The 19,090-nt window shown below is 37.8% G+C and overlaps 1 protein-coding gene across 3 annotated transcripts; it reads left to right on the top strand.

Moving 5' to 3' along the window:
• The first annotated feature begins 1,177 nt into the window (after nt 1-1,177).
• Nucleotides 1,178-16,616, top strand: LOX (lysyl oxidase). Of its 3 annotated transcripts, XM_015590410.2 has the most exons (8): nt 1,178-1,299; nt 1,530-2,428; nt 2,789-2,897; nt 4,318-4,455; nt 5,597-5,753; nt 8,945-9,040; nt 9,394-9,509; nt 12,996-16,616. In XM_015590410.2, the coding sequence occupies exons 2-8, from the start codon at nt 1,801-1,803 to the stop codon at nt 13,000-13,002; spliced, it is 1,251 nt and encodes a 416-aa protein (XP_015445896.1). In that variant the 5' UTR covers nt 1,178-1,299; nt 1,530-1,800; the 3' UTR covers nt 13,003-16,616. The 3 variants fall into 3 exon arrangements, with proteins under 3 accessions (XP_015445896.1, XP_024903509.1, XP_006913373.1); XM_025047741.1 differs by lacking the exons at nt 1,178-1,299; nt 9,394-9,509 and having other exon boundaries at nt 1,395-2,428; XM_006913311.3 differs by lacking the exons at nt 1,178-1,299; nt 12,996-16,616 and having other exon boundaries at nt 1,402-2,428; nt 9,394-9,513.
• The last annotated feature ends 2,474 nt before the right edge of the window (nt 16,617-19,090 follow it).

Raw genomic sequence — 19,090 nt, 5'->3', positions numbered from 1 at the left:
CTTGTGTCCTTCTGCTCAAGATTCAAATTCTAGGGAGCTAGTTTGATTAGCCAAGCTTGGATCTCATGACCACTACTTGAAGTGGGGGAAGTCTCATGAATGCTGCCAGTCCCACAATTAAATGGGGGAGTGGAAGTTTCTCAAAGGAAAATACAGTTGTTCTTACCAGGAAAAAGGGAAATGGATGCTGGGCAGGCAAGTCAGCAAATGTCCATCACACCACAAAAATGTGGTGATTAAATATGGAGAGATAGAGACTAACAGAGATACCTGAATATTGAAGTATATCTAGACAACAGCCCAATGATACCAATAAAAGAGCCATTAAAATCTGGTTTTGAGTCACAGATCTAAATAGAGCCATTGAATGCCAATTTTTCTTTGATATGTTTCCAGCACTGCCCAAAATCTGAGTGGTATGTGAAGAACTGGTCCATTAAGCATCTCTTTCCAGTCAGCATTACCCACCTCCCACTCTATCCTCCTACCCATTCTCCCCTGGCCAGTCTTACTCTCTTCCTTTTTTTTTTTTTAATCAAAATCTGAACCCCGAGGCTGTTTCTTTAGTAACCTCTTTAAGTTGGAAAATCAATCAAACACCATAGGACTTCAACATTTAACAAATGGTGACTTAACTTTTTAAAATCCAAAGTCAAGCCTCTTTATTAGATGTAGAAAGACCAAAAAAAAAAAAAAAAAAGGAAAAATGCTCCTTGAAGCTGTCTTCTGAATGCTCTCTTAGGCAGACTTGCTCTACCTCCTTTAAAGAAACTTCTTCTTGGTAGACACTGTCAAGATGAAAGATGGTTCTTCACTTCCACTCAAAGTACAAATCAGCCAGCATTTTGAAAAAGTCAGGCTTATTCATCATTTCAGCATTATCTGGCTTTTGTTCCCTGTAAATTTTCACTTTTGGTTATTAAAATATTCACTGTAGGAAACAAATTTGTAACCCATTTCTCATATTACCTACATACAAAAAAACAAAATTTGATATCCTGGGGTTTATTTGCTGAGGGCGCTTCCCATAAAAGCGAGTGACTATGCACTGGGAAATTAGTCTGGTTAACTCCTTATGGATAAATGTTAGTCACAATCGTTCCACCCCTCCACCCCCAACTCTCGCCCCCAGCACTCTCCCCACCGCTCGACTTCCCGCCTCTCCAGGGCTGGTGACCTAATAGCATTTTTCTTCATGCATATTTTGGCGTCGCCCCATGGCCTGGCTGCCTTTGCCTGTCTGAGTCTTTTGAAATTCCTGCATGTTCGCCCCAGATTAAGCCGAGTGTGTCTCAGGATGTGTGTTCCGTTTTGTTCTTTCCCCTTAACGCTCCCTGTGCAACGTGTCTGGGGGGAGGAGGAGGACAGGACAGGGAGGGAAGGGAGGGGCAGAGGCGAGGAGCTGTCCCCCTTGCACGTTTCCAATCGCATTACGTGAACAAATAGCGGAGGGGTGGCCGGGCCAGAACGGCTTGTGTAACTTTGCAAACGTGCCAGAAAGTTTAAAATCTCTCCTTCCTTCGCTCCAGACACTGCCGCTCGCCGGGGCCGCCGCGCCGCTCTCCGTCGCCTTCCAGGACCGGGAAAGAGGCGAGAGGCGAGTGCCACGTCCCAGCAGCCGCTTTCACTGGAGAAAGGTCTGCAGCCCACCCTTGGCACTGCTTGGTGGGGACTAAGATACCCGCGCTCTGCCCGCCTCCCTGGTTGAAGACGTCTCTCTCCCTCACGTGATTTGAGCCCCGTTTTTCTTTTCCCCGATCTACGTCCTCCGGGAGTGGGGACGATCCGGCAAAGGGAGCGATGCGCTTCGCCTGGACCGCGCTCCTGCTCGGGCCACTGCAGCTCTGCACGCTCCTGCACTGCGCCCCACCGTCCACCAGCCAGCAACAGCCCCCGCGGGAGCCGCCGGCGGCTCCGGGTACCTGGAGCCAGAAAATCCAATGGGAGAACAACGGGCAGGTGTTCAGCCTTCTGAGCCTGGGCTCGCAGTACCAACCGCAGCGCCGACGGGACCCAGGCGTCACCGCCCCGGGCGCCGCCAACGCCTCCGCCCCGCAGCCGCGCACGCCGATCCTGCTGCTCCGCAACAACCGCACAGCAGCGACTCGGGCGCGGAACACTGGGCCATCGGGAGCCACCACCGGTCGCCCCAGGCCCACCGCCCGCCACTGGTTCCAAGCTGGCTACTTGTCCGGGGCCAGCGACGCTGACGGCTCCCGCGCTAATAACCGGACAGAGCCGGCGGAGCGCCCGGCACTCAGTAACCTCAGGCCGCCCAGTCGCGTGGATGGCATGGTGGGCGACGACCCGTACAACCCTTATAAGTACTCTGACGACAACCCCTATTACAACTACTACGACACGTACGAAAGGCCCCGGCCTGGGAGCAGGTACCGGCCCGGATATGGCACCGGCTACTTCCAGTACGGTAAGCACCCCAAGTCGCTGGAAGCACTCGCATACTCCTTCCCCAACGTGGCTGGTGGCTCCCCGACGTGGCTGCCTGGGCGCGGCAGGCCCTAGTCCCCGCAGATCCGATCCCTCCCCCTGTGCCTGCAGAGGCAGCCCTGGAATCTGGTGCAAACCGCGCGCCTGGCCCCTCCTGCTTCCTTTCCACTTTGCTTTGCAGCCCGGGGCGTCCCCCGTTCTCCTGCTACCCGCAGCCCGACACCAACACCGAAGTCCAGTTGGGCGAACGATGATGCGTAAGGGACACGGAGGGAACCGGAGCCCGGGTAGGGGGCGCTGGGTTGTCTCACTGCTATGCCCATCGCCTGCTGACGTTTAGGTCTCCCGGACCTGGTGCCCGACCCCTACTACATCCAGGCGTCCACGTACGTGCAAAAGATGTCCATGTACAACCTGAGATGCGCTGCGGAGGAAAACTGCTTGGCCAGGTACGGGCTGGGATTTCCGCTGCCTGGCTCTCCAGTCTTGGTTCCTGGGGCCGACTCTGTACCTGGTTTTAACCACTCTTGCTCTGTGCAGACAAGAGTCGGAAAGTGGGACAAGAGCTGGGAAACAGGACTTGATCTCCTGGGCATGCTGACCTGGATGGAGAGTTAACATTCTGAAGATTTCTGTGGGTTCTAGCTTTCAAACTGCAGCACAAATCAGGGAGATGGAGCAAACCCTTTTCCCGGAGAGTTGGGGGTGGGGTCTCCTGTTCTTTTTCCAAGATCCTTAAACTCTGGAGACGACTGTTTCCAATCATTTTCTAATAGACAACTATACGATAACGTGGGGCGGGTGGTGGTGGTGGGGGGAGGGAAATGCAGTGGAAGAGCTTGTTAATACCCCCTTAAAAGATTGGAGGCAAATTTGCCAGCGTGGAACCCCCATTGGCAAAAGTTAAGTTTTCTTCTGTTTGAAACTGCAATTAACTTAGTTGTTTTGGTATTACTTCAGCCAGAATAAGAGCATAAGCAAGAGCTTTGTTTTTCCATCAGTCCTAAAATAAAATCATAGCAATTTGGGGAACGGAGCTTGCTGCTGAGAAACCAGCAGAGGGAGCAAAAGATGTTTTGATAGGTCTCATAAAACTTTTTATAGTGTAAAATAAGGTCATCAATAGTATCTGAATATATATTCACACAAAATACATTAGAAGGAACATAGTAATGTTTATTTGTGTATTTCTTCTACTTTGACCCTTGATAACTGTCAGGCTAAAGGAAGAGAAGCTCATCATTTTCATTCTTGAGTCTTGCATCACTCACATCATTGCCCCGCCTATGATATTATTATAGTAATGTTATTGTTTTGAAGATAGCGAAGTTATAAAATTATTTATCGAAACTGGGTTTACTCTTTTAGTTATTTTGCCACCTCATATCTTAGTTAATTGTTAAAGAAGAAATGTATTGTTAAATTCAAAGTTCTTAAGTAAATGTGGATGATTTTTTATTTGGGATAATTTCGAGCTCAGTTTCACTCATTCATATGATTAAACTTGAATCAATTATAAATACAAATTTACTTATCACATGTAAATTCTTAATGCTAATTTTATTACGTTTTTAACTTTTAAACTGTAGATTTCCATAGTTGTCATTCATTCACCCATTTGACAAATAGTCACTGAGGTCTACTTGCCAGGCACTGTTCTAGGATCTGGAGATTCAGCAATGAACAAAATAAGCAAAATGCCCTGGTCTCTTGGAACAAAATAAGCAAAATGCCCTGGTCTCTTGGGGTAGAGGGGCTGTTGCCATTAAAAATGAAGATTTTGCTTGTACGTTTGTCTTTAGTTATTATTCTATGAAAATGATGTTTTTGTTTTGTTTTGTTTTTGTTGTTGTTTTTCCAAAATCACAGCACAGCGTACAGGGGAGATGTCAGAGATTATGATCACAGGGTGCTGCTAAGATTTCCCCAAAGAGTGAAAAACCAAGGGACATCTGATTTCTTACCAAGTCGACCAAGATATTCCTGGGAATGGCACAGTTGTCATCAGTAAGTGCATGGGCTTCCTGGATACTTCTGAGTTACTTTTTCATTCTTCAGATGATTCTTACACAAAGGGAGAAAATTACTTAATATTTATATTTAGAATTTGACATAATCAATGGTGTCTATCTCTAAGATAATTACATCAATTACTAGATCTTGTTGTTATCCTTTAAATTAGAAGCTCTAAATCTAATTTATTAAACTTTTACTTCAATTTACTACAAGTAAGATTTCTAAAAAAAGCCTATTGCTGCCAAGGGCATCTACAGTTAGCATTTAATAAAGATCACAAATTTTTATCAAAAAGATTCGGATACCATTCTCAAAGAGAGATGTAGATGAAATACTCCATGAGCTGAGAAGTACTTATCTCTATCTTTTAAAAGACCTGCATTGACTTTGCCTGTTCTGTCCTAAATTTAAAGATTTTCACATTAGATAATTCTATAATTTGCCTTAATAAGTTGCCCAAGTGTTTATTGCCAGGAAATCCTGATAGGTGTCCTTATATTTTCTTTAAGTTGAGCCATTTCTTCTTGTTCTTTCCTTAATGGGAGATGAACAGCTCAGAACTTGCTCTTTAATCAAATGAAACAATAGAAATGAGCACCAAATTTTCTGATAAAATAAAATTATTTCTAAATAAAAGTTTAAACTAGTTAAATAATAATGGTGGATAAAATATGCCATTTTTCACTTTTACATTTTAGTAATGATTTTAAATCTATGAGAACTCAGTGTTTTGAAATCTCATAGAAACCTCCTCTTTTTTTTGAATGAAACATTAGTAGTGGTAAGAGAAAATATACTAGAGAGCATACGGCAAGTTTTACTTAAACACAGATAAAGTTTTGTCTGTTCCTATTTAATATTCAAAGATAAAATCAGGTAGTAACGGAAAGGTAAAATGCTCAAAATAAGTCTTTTTTTTCCCCCAGTAGCAAAGTTAAAAGCCTACAATTTTGATAGATTTCTATCTCTGGCGAGGAAAAAAAATCTAGCATGAATCTGGCTTTAAGACGATAAACTTGATCTCAATTTTAATGTGCAAACAAATGTAAGGAAGCAAGGAGTCATCTGAAATCCTCATTGCTTTTTCTCTGTATGTTACTGACCACTCTCTCTGTGTTGTGTGGCATATCAGACATTACCACAGCATGGATGAATTCAGCCACTATGATCTACTTGATGCCAACACCCAGAGGAGAGTGGCTGAAGGCCACAAAGCAAGTTTCTGTCTTGAAGACACATCCTGTGACTATGGCTACCACAGGCGATTTGCATGTACTGCACACACACAGGTAGGTTGGCATCATAAAATCAGGAAACTGCAGCCTTCAGAGAGAAAACAAAGTGGTATTCTATTTTCTTCCTTCCTGCCTGTCTTTTACAAACTCTTTCATTGAGGGGGTCATCCAGTCAAGATGGGAAATAACTGAGAAAAGAAAAGTCATGGCTTCATGATCCAAATTACTTTTAAAGTATTTCACCCTCAGAGTGGGTCACTGCACATACTCATGTTCCACAATAAAAATTAGCAGCACTTTACTCTCTGAACAAATCTGAATGGTTTCCAATATCTGCTTTCATTCTGTATTCCTTAACAGGCTTGGTAAGTAACTATATAAAGAGATACCTCTGTTTTCTCACCTGCAAAACCATTCTTCCCTCCACCTATTAAGCTAAAAATAGAATGGTAATTGGGGTTAGTTAGCAAAAGGAGAGAAAATAAGTTTCTTAAAAAGCACTTTGAAAATCTGTCTCTTTTAATCATGCAAGTACAAGCAAAAGGACACAATTTCTTTCTCCACACATATATATTTAAACCTACAGTATAATTGATGTCAGATGTACTCTGGATGGATTTTTCAAAATCGTGCTGAGCTAAGCAGTTTGTAGGCTTTATAGTGGGAAAATCTGTGTCAGTTAAAAGCCATGCCAGTATTTCCACAAGAAACTCTAATTTGTAAAAGGACATTATAATTTTACTCCAGCCAAAATCTTGGCAAGGAGTAGTGAATGTATATAACTCAAGGCACAAAAGGATCAGCAGCTGGCATCTGGGAAGCAAATTCCAGGGCTGTGGCAGGAAGCTTTTTGGTGACCTAAATGTTACCATTGCTTCTTTTTCTGAGCTTAAAATGTCATAGCAGTTGAAGGAGGAAAAGGTTCAATTCCATATGCCTAGGGGCAGCACTATTCTTTCAGCAAAAGAAGCTGTAACCTACCCACACATCACTCACATGTGCATACAAAGATTCCCTTTTCACTCGGTGACCGGCAGGTCTCACAGCACTCAATTGTACAGGAGACCTAGAGTTTATTCTCTTCACTTAGAAAAAGAGGCACTCTGGACAGCTCACTGCTGAAATATTTGAATCTAAGACTATAGGTATTTATAGTATTTCTAGTCCCCCAATTCCTGAGGATGACCACACTTCATTTTATGTGGTGGCTTTCCTGTTAATCACCCTCTGTTTATGTCCTATTTAACTATTATTCACTAGGTCTTGCATTACAAGTGATTTCTGTATTTGTGGTTTTCACTAGACTGGCATTTCATTTTAAGGAAAAAGTAATTCTCACAAAGCCCTAATGTTGACTTAGATAGTTGTATTATAATGTTTAAATGTATCCAAATATAAAGCTAAAATAACTTCTTTATATTTATACTTTCACAGAATTCAAGTTCTTAGATAACAAATTTATATATTAAATATATATGAAACTAGAAACTGTCACATTAACCTCATTAATTTAATGTAATAAATAGCTATGTTTTGCTAAAACCAAACAGCAATTTAGACGGCCTCAGCTCAGGTTCCACATTTAATCCGTTTTAAAGTTTGACTTTGAATACATGAAATACCTGTTTGCTTAATGACCTTAAAATCTCCCATTTTTTTGTTATCTAGTTCAAATAATAAAAGCTCTGCCAGTTATCTAGAGTGCCAATTTCAGCATTTCTTTAAAGCTCTTTTGTTCACCCGAAAGTAAGATAAACATCGTAACATTATTAAAGCCTGTCTTAAGTAGGTATCTAATCCAACGACTCCCTTATAATGCCGTGAATGTAGTGGTAGCAATAGTAGCAGAAGCAACGATAATAAGAGCTAACACTTATGGAGTATTTCTTACGTGCCAGAATTAGAATTATGTGCTGGAATAAGAAACCAAAAAGTCTTCATTATAGGTTTACTTCTCAATATATGGTTAAGGAACAACTGCAAGCTGATATGAACCAAGGTGGCTATATGGTTCTCCCTGCCATCACATGGGTACTTTTGAGTGTGGCCTGTCTACACTATTATGTGCTGTGTGAGAGCACAGTTCTCCCCGATTCTTCCCAAATCAAGCTATAGCCACATACACATTGGTAGAACATGCTTAGATAATTTTGCCGTCTCTTTGGGTAATTTTGGGTGCTGAAATTAAATGGCAGTTTTGAGAAAATGATTCTAGCATATGCTTTTTAATTTACTTTAGATTACTGTTAGAATAAAATACAACAATAAACGTTCTCATGAAGAACTAATAAGAGTCAAGAATACATACAGACTTCGATTTGAATAAACTTCTCCAGACTATAACTTTCTGGAGAGCAAGGACCATATCTCATTGAAGTGAATAACTTAGCAAGTAGAAGGATGTAGAATTTATTCACCGAGGCATATATTCATCCCTTTAATTCAACAAAATATTTTAATGACTGTGCGAGAGAGAGTATAGTGTGTAGTGTGGTGGTGAAGAACAGAGACCCTAAACCCAACTGCCTGAACTCTAAACCCGCTCAGCTACTTACAAGCTATGAATCCTTCAGTGCCTCACATTCCCCATCTGTAAAATGGGCATGATATTAGCACCTGCCTCATATAGTTGTGAGAACTGAATTTATATATGTAACATGTTTAAAACTGTTCCTGGCGCATAGTATATACTTACTAAATGTTAGCTATTTAAAAATGCAACCACAGACCCTAACCTTAGGGAGCTTACAACCTTTAATTAGGTATGTTTTTATATAGTATGATTATAATGCAGAACAGAAAAGGATACATATTATAAAAGCTTTAGACACAAAAAAGTTATCATGGGAAAAGTACAGGAAGATAATTTCCAGAAGAGGAAGTTGGAGAGGGTTAAATTGAAAAGAGGACATTTGAGCTAAATTGATTATTTTATGGCCTTTATTCCTGAACTGGTGATAGTCTAGAATTTTGGTGAAGTCCTAGTTTGTCACTTAAGATTGTATTTGTCACTGGTGATTTATGACACTTTTAAAAAGCTAGATGTATACTACCTATATTAGTCCTGTATTTTTTTTAGCAGGAGGCACTATAAGGCTAATATTGCATCTCAAGGGAGATGCAATAGTTTTATGTCAAACTCTTGTAAGTACTAACTAACTTAAAACTTAATTTCCACATAATAAGCATATTCTTTAGCATACTCTATTCATATACCATCTTTTAATTTTTAAATTTTGTTTTAGGGGTTGAGTCCCGGCTGTTATGATACTTATAATGCAGACATAGACTGCCAATGGATTGATATTACAGATGTACAACCTGGAAACTACATTCTAAAGGTAGAGACCTTTGAAAATAATGTACTTGCAATTTATTTTTATCGCAATTCAATAGAGCTCCTCCTCTGGATTCAAATGTTAACTAATCACTATCCCAAAAGCAATTATATATCTCCTAGAACAGTTTCTAAATGAACCTAGATATATAAAAACATTTATTTTAAAGAACTTCAGGGAAAAATATACAGTCTCCTCCTAAAACTTCTTCAGAGTTTAACCACTTTCCTAACTTAACCCTCCTCCCTGCTTGAATTAACTGAAGCATGCTAGTTAGCCTTGTGAGAATAGGAAATTAACCAGTAAACACTGCTGATAAAATCACCGGTAAACATGGTGATGTCTGTGTTGCCCAGGTCAGTGTGAACCCCAGCTACTTGGTGCCTGAATCGGACTATTCCAACAACGTTGTACGCTGTGACATTCGCTACACAGGACATCATGCGTATGCCTCGGGCTGCACGATTTCACCGTGAGTCTTATTTGCCTAGCTAAATAATACTGTCATCACAAAGCATTTCAGTTCATCAACAGGCATTACACATGACATGCTTGTTGCTGCTACTTCTGTAGCTTTCTTATAAACTAGACCAAAGGTAGAAAATGGTAGAGTCTGCACTATCACATAGTTAGAACTGATCTTTTTTTTTTGATAATGCTAGAGAAAGGGGGTTGTACTCGTTTTTATCATCCTAAAGCTTAGTTTTGAAGACAAGACATACACACAGAACACCATTGTCTATGCAAAAAGCTTATGTGGAGGCTGAATATGTAAAATATGCAATACGCAGTGTGGGTGACCTTGTGGGAGCCCAAACAGTGGGGTTTCCTGCTCCTGCCACACAGTCCATGAAGGAGCTCTGAAGAAATTCCTGGAGTTCTTTAAAGTACATTCTGAAAAATCACTGCCTAAAGTATGCCACTGAAGACATCGGACTGTCTGTTCTGAAGAAATCGAGAGTTCACATATTTAAGTTCCAGAACAAGTACTAGGAAAACAGCCCGCAAAAAGAGGGACGCTTTCATAATTTCCTTAGTCCCGAAACCCTTCTTTGAATGAAATCTTAGATAGAACCTCAGCACATAAATATTAACGGGGATGTTGTGATGATGAAAATAACTAAAGAAAGCTGGGTAGATTTGTTGTCTGTGTCTCACCCTGACGCCTAAGCACCACCTGCTATAGTGTTGCTGAGATACTGATCCTAACTACAGATGCCACCTGTGAGTGACACCTTCCTAACAATGAGAATGCCATTAAAATGATACTGAACACGCATCAGCTTTGCCTTGATGTTGGAGAGGCACTGGCAGGTGACTCTAGGTCACACAATAAGGTGTAAAAGATACACAAGAAACTAATAGAAATTTCCCTCTGATATACAAACCAGGACAATGGTTGGCCACACCATGAACCTGTTATAGTTTGTGGCCATTCCCAAGTCCACCTATACCTGGGCTCTTGGACGGGGAGAAAATGAAGCCCGTGATCCATTCACAGAGCCATGTACTGTGGATTGGACTGCATTCACCTTGGAGGGGTGTTTTTTCCTTATTCGCATACAGGACCAAAGCCTGTGCTTTACAAGCGTCAACACAGCATCAGATGTAGATGAAGCTTATGACAGTGAGGTCCATCACTGAAAAAAAAGATAATTAAATATAGTCTTCTGAATATGCCCACAATATAGAAAACCTGGCCGGGTTTATGGCCCATATTGTATAGAACTGATCAGAGTATAACTGCGAATCCCCAGAACATCAGTGTTGTTTGAGCTAAAATAAAAATATATGGATTAATTATTTTTTCTTAATTTTTGTAATTTCTTAATTTATTCATTCATTCCCTATTCATTTATTCAGTGGCACTCTCACATTTGCACTATGTATTTATTCAGGTCTTACACGACACTAGATATTAGAGTAAGACAAAGATAAATATGATTCCTGATCCTGTATTGCTCCCTTATAGTCTTATTATAGTAATCCTAATTAATTACTCATGAATCTCTCTGTTTAATGTTTGTCTTCTGCTCCACTCTGTCATGGCTGGGACATAGTCTCTTGTCTATAGTCTCTTGTCTACCACTGTACAAACACTGCCGGGTGTAGGTATGCTACCATGTAGCCTCTCATTCTATACTTGATTAAGATAAATTATCTTCTCTTTAGGAATTTAGAATTTGGTACTGAGAGCGTGAAATACGCACATAACTGTGATAGATACAATATGAAAACTTCTATGAGGAGTAAGATAAAATGCAGTAGACCAGAAGGGCCTCTGCTATAATAAGCCAAGAGACTCCCAGGTACAACTGCTGACCTTCCTCTAGAAGTAGGTCTGGATAGGAGAAGTGACTCAACTCTATTGTTGTATAGTATGTGTCTGGCTTTTCATCAGTAGAATCCATTGGATTGGATATTGCCAGATATTTAGAGCAAATAAAAATTGTTATATTGCTCCAGCCTAGAGTTTTTTTTAACCAGTTGTCATTGACTATAACTAAACTGCAAGAATAGTTGAGGTAGAATTTTAATAATAAACACTGATTAGATGATATGCGAAAAAGTTTAATGATCCATAGTTAGTGATTCATACTAAAATAAGATCATATTTACCTATGAGTGGAAAATAATGGGAGATGTGCAGAAACCTTGACCTGAGAAAGAAAACTTTATCTTCAGCAGAAAGATGATTGCTTCTTATATTTTGACTTTCACTTCTGGCCTCCCTTGCTAGGGATCAGAGTTCAGAGAAAAGGGAAATTTCCTTTGGCTGAGAATCAGGAGTGGCTTTAGGATAGTATATTAATTGCACTGTGATGGCTGAGGAGGACTGCACTGGGGAGAGTTAAGAGCATGTCGGGAGGAGTCAGCATCACTGGCACCTATGGCAGAAAGAAACTGTAGGACATGTTTGGAAAAGCAAGTGTTTTCGTTTGGCTAAAGCACGTTTCATGGAGTTAAGAGTAAGGCAAAAGGATGGAAAAGTAAGTCGGGACCAGATCAGAGAGCACTGAAGCACAAGCTAAAGTGTCAGAACTTCATTTTGGAGACCATGCAGTCTTTATTTTCTTGAGCAGTGAGTGTAACTTGTCTAATGCTATGTGGTCAGTCTGGTGACTGACTATATGCAGCAATATGTGAGTCCTTTGGTAATGCTATCATACTTTTTTTTTTAACTCTTAAAAACATATAACCTCTCAGTTTACTGATTGTTTTTCACACTAATTGAATATTTGAGAGCACTCCATTGGTGTGAACAAACCATCCAGTAAGAAAGTGTGCCTTTAATGTATCCTCTTCTCCCTCATTTTCCTCATTGTAAACAAAACATATGGTCCGAGTGACTCTATGGCCCAAGTCAGTTCTAGGACACTACAATTAAGTCCTCTTCTCACAGAAATTACTATTTGGAAATTGATGGTTTATGATTTGGACTAAGTCCATTCTTATTTCCTTTACCTGGGGATCTGTGATCACAATATAAATACGCCAATATTTTATTTATTGGCTTTGACCCAGTGTCTTGTCCATTAATGCCTCATTCTACATTTAAAACCATGCTGAAAAGCGACTAATGCAGAACAGTGAAGAGGCCATGACCCTGCTTCCTGGTGCACACGCCATACTTGTTCCATGGAGTGAACTCAACTGGGCCGAGTTGCTGGTCCGATAAGTCCTCCTTTACTCTTGATTGTTTCAGAGGGTGTTTATTTCAACTATAAACATCAAGTCTGTAGACATCAGGCATACACTCTCTGTCACTGATATAGCTACTTTCTGCAAACCAGTATTAAAATTAAATATTAATGGATAATTTCAGAAGGTAACTGTTGCTTATGTGGAGGGAAATTGATACCTCAATTTTCTAAAAGGTTGACTTCAAACTTGTCTACTATACTCATTTATAATGTTATCAGATTAATAAATTGTTTCATTTTGTTTCTTAATATAGGTATTAAAAAGCAAGCCAAGACTTCCAATGGACAATACAGTGCCTGGTGTTCTGAAGTGGGGGAAAAAAATAGATTAACTTCGGTAGGATTTATGAATTTTGGAAAAGATAACAGAAGAAAACAGGAATTTTCGTTTGAACTGTTCTATAACAAAGCACATAACTGGATTTTGAACATTTAAATTGGCATTATTTGGAAAATTTTTAATATTATTCACATTATTTTGTGAATTGACATGATGTTTCACTTCTGTAGTTGCACACTTGGCTCTTTTAAAGAAATCCAAGTTTTGTTATGCTCTTTTTGAAGTTGTAGTACAAGAAGGGAAAATAATATTTCAATGAATGAGCCAAAATTATTTTTAACTGAGAATATGCTTAGTGCTGAAACTTCAGTGAACCACAATAACTGGCTTATATATGTCCTGGCATAGATTAATTTAGAAATGAGGCTCCTACTGTTTAAATAGATGTGGACACATTTGGTGCTGAGGAAGGAACAAATATATTACCATTGGTGTCAAGAAATATTTCTATATAGCAGAGAAATGGCAATATATGTATTCAGATAGTTACACCCCTATATAAAATTTATGTTTACATTTTTAAATTAGTAGATAAACTCCTTTCTTTCTGTCAGGTGTACAATTTCATTCTGACTTAAGTCAGCTTTTGTTTTGGAATGAATTAAGTAATTAAGCTGCCCAACTCCTGTCTAACATTGGTTGATGTTCCATCTATGCTTTAATTTTCCTACGGGCAGAGACTTTTTAAGTGGCATTCTTAAAATTACCATTTTGGGGACTGGTATACATAGGACAACTGTGTCAATGGAAAGTTATTCTGGTGATAGATCTGATACATCCAGAGATAATATACATTTAAGTATATTGAAATATTAGCCAAAAACATTTCCTTAATGCCATAAAACAACAGTCATAAGTCCCTCAAACCACAACTGTCTTTCAAATACTTTAAAAAAATAACGAAAAACATCTTAGCATTTTCAACTTTTCTACATTATTTTTAATGTTCAGCTTTTAAAAGAGGAATGCTAAAAAAAATTTAAATTATCCAGAATAGACAACATAATATGTATGGGTATGAGAACCATATAGGAACCTGGATATAGATCATCCAGGAATCATTCATTCATGTTTTGTGTATATGTCCAAAAGATAATCCAAATTTGCAAAGCACATAGCATTACATACTTGAGGGGTTGGTGAAAAAGGGAAAAGAAAAAAAAAATCTTCCTGCAAAACCAAGGAATGTGCTGCATTATCAGACAGCTGTGATTTTATTTTAAACTGTGAAACCATGTGCCACAACAATTTGGAGAATTTCTCTTTTCCCTAGATTCGAAAGGTGCAGGAAGAAATTGAATTACACTTTTAAGTTAGTGGTGCTTAAGCAGAAGTTTTCCTACATTAACCAGTATTAAAATCTCAAGCAAGATATTTCAAGTGCCAGAACACGTTAGGAAGAATTTAAAAGTGAGTAGGCATCCCTGTAGTATATACATCATGGAGTTGTAAAATCAACACCAAATACTAATAATCATTCCACACTCATGGGTGCCGAGCATGGTAAGAGGGGCTAGAGATGGACAGTCATCAATGGGTAGATGACAGTGGGCCACATAAACCACATCTGCCAGGGCACACACTTACCAATAGAGAACACAGACAGCTTGATAGAGACCCTGAACTTTCATTTAGTAGTATCTGAGCTATGGAATAGCTACTTTGATGTACCCCTTTGCCTTAAATTGCTTTATAGTTTTAAGACTGTAGAATGATCCTTTCTTTCAAATTGTAATCTTTTCTAATAGAGATATTTTAACATATTTGCTTTTTAAACAACAGCAACAAAAAACTACTGTCAGTATTAATGCTGAGCCAGACTGGCATCTACAGATTTAAGATCAATTGTTTTCATCATGATTCTTACCCCTGCATTAGAAGCTAGCCAATATGCCTTTGGATATATATGAGAAGACATATTTACTATCATTCATTGGGCCTTCCATCTGTCTATCTATCCGTCATCATATGAGAGCCTAATATATAACAGTCACTCACAGCTAGGCATTTAGGATATAAAAAAGGTGATCTCTAACCTCAATTAAGTATTAAAAACAACATTATTATCCTTCAGGTTCCCTTTATTTCATTTTTAATGACTCTAAGTACATGTCTAAAAAATTTTATTTTAAGCATTATTGTTTTTCATGACCATATTTTATTTTAAAAATAAGTTAAAAATTAATAGCTATATGCATGTATGTGTTACTAATAATTAAAAATATGTTTCGAATCCCTGAAATGTCTGCCTTTTAAATATAACATGTATCATATGGTTGATTTTAGAAAAAGAAGAGTTTTAATTAGGATGCTAAAGATTCTCACTTATTCCTTATATAAACATTCTTCCCCCTCAATTACCCTTAAACACTCTCAAATAACTCACAAATATTGGTTTAACACTCAATATTTTTGAGCCTCAAGGGATCTCATCTCTGAATAACCACCAAAACTCACAGAAAATGACTAGCTGATAAAAGTTATCTACTCATAAATTAAAAAGCAATCCAGTCTTACCAAACTCTCAATAAAAAACAATTGAAAAGGAAGTGGAAATGATACAGAGAATGTTGAGTACAGAAAAAAGACTGACTTTTAAACTAATAAAGACTGTGAAAAAAATGGACTAAATAGGAAAATAATTTAGTAAGTCTTCCATATGCCATATTAGTGGCCTCAATCATTCAGACCACAGTCTGGATTAAAGATGTCTTGATAATGGAGGCTAGGATGCAATCTCCCAACAGTACCAGGGCATATGAATCCACAACTTATATTTTTAAAAAATAATTTTATTCACAATTTCTATCAGGTAAATTATTCACTAGGCATTATTTGTGATAATGAGTAATAATTTTTTTCTCTTCAAAACTTCATAGGATAATCACGCCCATAAATATTCCCAATATTCAGATTTTAGAGGAAATGCAGTTCACTAAAATTATCGTAGCACTAAGATTTCATCTTAGCAAATTGTATGCGAACACAGAATTTCTGGTTAGAAGATAACTTGTTTTAAAAATAACTTGTTCTGGTACTAACAGTGGAGTAACTGATAAGTAAAAATTCCCCCTTTTCTATATTTTTTATTTTTAGAACTCGTATTCACAATTAATATATTCAAACAACAACTATATTTAATTCCCGGCTACCAAAAGTCCTGGGCCATTTTTAAACACTTTAAAGCATTTCGTTTATCCTTTAAGTTAAAATGGTGCTGAATTATTTCAACTTGAATGTAAAATGTGTTGTCTTAGCTCACAGGATAGAAACATTTAATTAATATATAACTGCTTGCTACGAACTAAGTGACATATCATTTGGTATTGTAATGTTTTTAATGAAGTTTTAGTTTCTTCCAAATTTTTCAGGAATCCTATTTGTAAAACATTTGTAACTTTTTGAAGAGCTCCTATTTTAAATGCCCAGACACGGGCTTTATATTCTTCACACTCTCACATTCTTTTACTGTATGCCTATACTATGACTGCAAGATTATATAAAAACGCCTTGAATAAATAATTTCAAATATCAATAGTGGTCATTTGTTGTTACATATAAATAAATAATATGAATTCCACTTTAAGTTAAAATCTTAAAGCCATGTGTATGGTTAGTGCTTTTGCTTAGTTACCATTTGTATTACCAAACTGTTTAATAAGCTCACATGGCTTTAAACTAGTCTATGGTTAAAAAATCTAGCTGATGTTTTAGAAAAGACACTATCATACATGAATGAACCCTAACTTTTGTCACCATTACCAGTCATTTCTAAGGACACAGAATAGGCACCGTGAGAACAACCACCCCGTTTTGATATGGATTTATAAGAAATATGCATAAGCATATATATACACTCAAGGGACACATCCAACTCAAGCTATAAATTATTCATATAAATAGAAACATTGCTATCATAGTAATCCTTATTTAAATGTTTAAATGTGTACTGGATTAGCCTGGTAGCTGATAACCTGAGAACAAACAGGCCCCAAACTGTGGACAAGTGTTTACTGCATAAAATTCGCAAAATTAACCCATAAAACAATTCACCTTTAGGGAGCTCTTGCAGGTGAAAGAGATGTATGTAGGTTTGTGGTTGGCAGTTTGCAGATTTGAGTTATAGAATATCATTGGTGATACTTAAAACCACCAATTTCCTGCTTCTTTGGCCTGATTCAAGGCAAAATATCTGAATACACTTTCCTCATTAATGAAGATGACTTCCCTTTCCTCGTCAGTATCCCGTATTTCAAGCCCTGTTCATTATTGGCTCATTAACCAAAGACAGGAGAAGGCAGATTTTTCCCTTTGTCAGAAAACCTGACTGCCTTATGTTACTCATTTATTAGTATTTCTATTCCTTGCCACAGATGTTAATAGAGGATTAAAATGCAGGTTGAATAAATTACTACATGAGTTATAGTAATTCACAGCTTAAATTTAAACAAAGCATCCACATCACACCTCTTCTAATTTGAATGAGTAAAATATCATTTCTATAGAATTAGCAGAATTCTGATTTCCTCAGGCATGTCCTGAGGAATTCTAGTTTCACAAGATAATCTACTCAAAAAGAACCCCATAGAAAAAAAAAAGCATGGGAAATGTTATCCCTGAGGTAGAGACTCACAATGCACATTACCATGTCAAAGATCCCCAGAAACTCTGCAGTAAAGAAACTACTTTATCTTTGTGATCCAGTGTTTCTCAGATTTGTTTTTGCCATAAAAATCTTTTTTTTAAATAACATTTATTGTCCTGTTTAACCATTTTCTCTGGGAAAATTCTGAGATATGCGTTATTAATTATCAGTTGATAAAAATGAGGTCATTTGTAAATTACTTAAACAAACAGATGACAGTGGCAGCATTTGAGCAGTAGGACACATGGATACCTGGAACCCACCAATTTACTGCCCGTCTTGCTTCCCAAAAACGATATGATTAAATAGGTAAAACAGATGTAGAATGATCCTTTCAAAGGAAGGGATCATTTCAACCTCTAAACCATGTTCTATTTGAGAAGGAAATCTATACCTTTCCTATTTGTCAGACAACTTGAATGCTTTTAGATATTCCTAATTAAAATCTCTCCTCTTCCAAATATTAGTTGTTGAGGGTGAATCAATCATTTTCTTATTTGTTATTTATTTTATACATTTATTTTGTACATTTAAAGTTATTATTTATTTTGTACATTTAAAGTTACTTTATATTATACATAATAGCATCATTTAAGTAAGTTTGAAATAAATCTTAACTCTCACAAAGGGCAGGAAAAAACAGACAACTTGGAAATGAATGACTTGGAAAGATATATGCATGTATTTTCAATTTGTTGCCAATAATTTGCTGCTTAACTATGGGTAATAGGCACCAGCTTTGGAAAGAGAGACAAAAAAGAGCACAAAACCAAAAGTTGAACCAATAGTACAATGATGAAGAATATGCCAATGTCAGTCACCATTAGAAACACAGTATTGCTAGTTTAGTTCCCAATTTCTTTACATATCAAGGCAAACCAGAGTTCATGAAAAAACTGTACATCATAGGAGTTAAAGACAAATGTAATGATAGTGCTTGATAAGAGACAACTCCTTTTTTTTAAAAAAAAAAAAGAATCAAATAATGTTGGATCCTCATTGCATATATCTTACTGAACTTACGCATAAATTTGGAGCCTGAAAAACTTGGAACCAATATTACCAACTAGTCCTTTGCAAACTAGTGAATTATACCATTTCATACAACAAATATCAGAGTTGACCATTTTCAATAATTACAATGCCATCTTTTTTTAGAAGAACGATATCAGGAATAAAACATTTTATAATAATCTACAGTTGGGTTGCTGCTGGGGCTAAGAAAGGTTCATGGATAAATAAACGATTTGGTTGTTGTAATCACTTCACTTTCATTTTAGGGCTGTTTGGTTTCTGGTAACAGGAAACCTGTTCAGTCAAAAGAAAAATTTATAGGCTCATGTAATCAAAGAGGAAGGGCAGAG

The sequence above is a fragment of the Pteropus alecto genome, unplaced genomic scaffold (genome assembly GCF_000325575.1).
Source record: "Pteropus alecto unplaced genomic scaffold, ASM32557v1 scaffold20, whole genome shotgun sequence".
Lineage (NCBI taxonomy): Eukaryota > Metazoa > Chordata > Mammalia > Chiroptera > Pteropodidae > Pteropus > Pteropus alecto.
The sequence above is the reverse complement of the archived record's forward strand: the minus strand, read 5'-3'. Positions and strand labels throughout refer to the sequence as shown.